We start from the raw sequence: 3,283 nt of genomic DNA, 5'->3' as shown, positions 1-3,283 counted from the left end.
TATATGAAAACTCAGAAGAAATAAGTATTTTTAAACAGGTGATCACTCTTATTTTGGAGCAATCTATAGGACTAGGACTAAGTCATAATTCCTAGGAAGATGGGGCCATATCAAATACACTACCACAATAAAACTGACAAAGTTGCATATCAAAATGTTAGCTGTTCGGAAGAAAAATGGAAAGACTCAGCCTACAGTATCCAGATGAGATCATGAAAAGTATGGAGGCTTGTCTATCTTGAGTCAATTTAAAGGAAGATACTGGCAAAAAACCTAAAGGGGTACCCAGAGTTTAATGTAACTGATGACCTGCTTGGTGTGAGGAGCCACATCTTTAAAGGTGGTCATCAGTGTGGCCATCTGGACTCACCTGGGTTGTAACTTTGTAGGCTACATAGGCATTCATACCATCCCCTGTGGGATAAGAAAAGAGGAAAGGATTATTGTGTAAATCAAAGAAATGTTACCTAGCTAACACTTAACCAGGAAGAACACACCCTGGAGAGCCTTCCATAAGAAAGGTTACTTATTTCATCTCTAAAATTTATACACTACCCTAGAATCCAGTTTCTATTTTGCCTCTGTAGTGCATATTATGCCCCTACAGATGCTGGCTGCACCCCAGTTTTGAGACAGACAAGAAAGTCAGTCCCTGTTTCAAAGCCAGGCTCCATTTATATCCTCCACAAAGCAGCACTGGATACTGACAATCCATCAGTTGTTACCATGCCAATATTTGGGCTGATTACACACATCTGACCAAACCAAACAATTCTCTTGCTGTATAAAGCAGGAGGAGAAGGAAGCAACTGAAGTAAAAGGAAACAAATAGTTCTACTCGAGGCTAGCTCAGAGCTTGGTATGCTCTTTCAGAAATATCATCATGGTCCCTTCACTGGTGCTGGAAGACACTGACCTCACTGATCTAGCATGTTCACCAGAGCAAAGGGCCTGGCCGGAAGATATGCTGGTTGCCTAGTGTCACACAAATCTCCCTTTCCTGGAGGAATTATTTTTCTGAAAAAGCCTTTGACTGTTAAATAATTTCTGATTCAATCAACTTTTTTTCTTTTGTGGTAGGATTCTGACCTAGAGCACTCAGGGACATAAAGACACTATTGATGGTCTCAACACTGAGAAGACATACACAGGACTCTAGACATACACGGCTCCAGTGCTGGGGCATGGTGTTTCACGGTTAGTTTTGTTCTCTTCCTCCCTACCCTGATTCCTCTCTAATCAAAAGGAAAATCTCATTAACAATTACTAGCTGCTATAGTTATTAATTAGCGATGAGGCAGGAGGGAAGTGGCAGCACTACATCAAGAGGGTAAAATATTAAAACCTGGCTTTAATGATGGCTGGAAATGACTGTTTTTATAATGTACCCAGAGAGTTGGAGATGATACCAGAATAGAAGTACTGTGGTAACAGCAGCTCCTACTAAAAAGGTATTCATAAAGAGCTAAACTTCAGAAATTATTTCATACTGATTAATCCCTTTATTTTCTTCTAAACCATTTATACTCCATTACCAAATACTAGTAAGGATGTTTAGTACTGTTGAAAGAAAAAGGTAAATTTTCTTAGCAAGTATTCAAATGTCATTCACAATATAATTCCCCCTTCTCTCACTGTCACTGAGTTGGATCCAGCTCATAGCTAATCTCCAGCTGGTTTACTAGGCTGTATACTGCACAGGAAGAAGAGTGACAATCTTTTTTCAGTGGAGCCATTGACGGATTCAAACTTTGCTAACTTCAGGTTAGCAGTGCAATGCCCTATGCACTTTGCCACCAGTGCTCCCTTACAATGTAATAGTTGTATTTAAATGTTTAAAAGGTCAATCCTGGCAAATGATTGCTATGGAATATATTTACCAAAATAAAAGAAAAAAGGACAATCTCATAACGTAGTGTTTGCAATTTTGGGAAATTCCAAATGGAAACACATTTAAGATGTAAAGCAGGAAAAATGAAAAAAAAAAATGCAAAACAGGATCTTTAGACACTTGCCCTGTATGCCAGCTGTACTACTGCAGGAGGGTGTGAAAATGCACATACTTCATATGCATACAGAATCCAAGATTTGAAAATGAGTTAATAATGTTGTTGTTAATAATATACAGCCTTAACATGTACATCAATTTTTCAGATAATTCCCAAGAGTAAAGGATGGCATATGCAAATCACCAAGCCTCCAAAAAGAATAGCCTGATGGAAGTAGGATTCAAATCTGTTTGGTGTGCAGAAAAGAAAAGCACATGCAGAATCAACAGCCCACGAAAACAGAAGGTATTCTTATAAAGATCAGGCCTTGATTATGAAAATGTTTTAAGTAGCTGATTTCCTGGGATCTACATGACTAGAAATCTAAACTATGGTGCAAGGTGATGAAAGCTCATCACCTAACAGTGTTTTGAATTTAAAGTAGATATATGGATGTTTTAATTTTTCCCTCTCCTGATTCAAACATCATGACTTCTTAAATACTGAAGTAATTATAATTAGTATTATCTATTTATAACCTGCATTATTCTTACAGGGATTGAAAGTAGTTAATAACTTGCTTAAAATCAGTATGATTAAATTAATACACATAAATATTAGAGGAGAAGAAAAATCATAGACATATGACCCAAAGTTATAATCCAGGCTCTACCATGAACCATTCTGTGTACAACAGGAAAGTTATTTTAAGTTTTCAATATTCTCTGTTACATGAGGAATTATATAATATGCTCTTGTGAGGCTCTTTGTATAGCCTACCAGTTCAACAATCTAGGAAAAGAAAAAATTCAATAGCTTAACAACTAACCAGTGTTAACAAAGTCCAATTCAACTTCATAAATTCCTCCTCTCAGTTCAGAAGAAAGAGAGGGTTAGAAATTACGTTTTTCCCTCCTAATTTATATAAGCAACACCTCTGCTGAGGACAAAATTCCACAATTAAATATCTACCTTGAAAAAAAAAAATATCTACCTTGAACAAAACAAGTTGAAGCCTATTGTTTTCTGTTCCTTAATAAACCTCATATGCTTTGGACAGGAAATGGTGATTTTACAAATCCAAGTTACAAAGTTAACTATTTACTGAAAAGAAATGTTTTACTGAAACATTTTTGAAAATAATTTATTGAAAATAAAAATGCTTTATTGAAAATCTAACTTCAAGGGGAGCGCTGGTGGCCTAGTGGCAAGGAGCTGCAACTACAATCCCAGAGGCTCATGGTTCAAATCCACCAGATGCTCTGCCAGGGAAGGAGGGACAATCCCCTCCTGTA

General features: G+C 36.9%; 1 protein-coding gene across 2 annotated transcripts in view; it reads right to left on the bottom strand.

Annotated features, from left to right (window-relative positions):
- Positions 1 to 3,283, bottom strand: part of SNX1 (sorting nexin 1) — a 52,822-nt gene that overhangs the window by 11,924 nt on the left and 37,615 nt on the right. For both annotated transcript variants that reach the window (XM_006899616.1, XM_006899617.1), the window contains one exon: positions 371 to 414. In XM_006899616.1, the coding sequence (XP_006899678.1) occupies positions 371 to 414 (44 nt within the window). The remainder of the gene's footprint in view (positions 1 to 370; positions 415 to 3,283) is intronic.

The sequence above is a fragment of the Elephantulus edwardii genome, unplaced genomic scaffold (assembly GCF_000299155.1).
Source record: "Elephantulus edwardii isolate Elephantulus edwardi_28Jun2011 unplaced genomic scaffold, EleEdw1.0 scaffold00263, whole genome shotgun sequence".
Lineage (NCBI taxonomy): Eukaryota > Metazoa > Chordata > Mammalia > Macroscelidea > Macroscelididae > Elephantulus > Elephantulus edwardii.
This window is presented reverse-complemented; position numbering and strand designations above follow the sequence as displayed.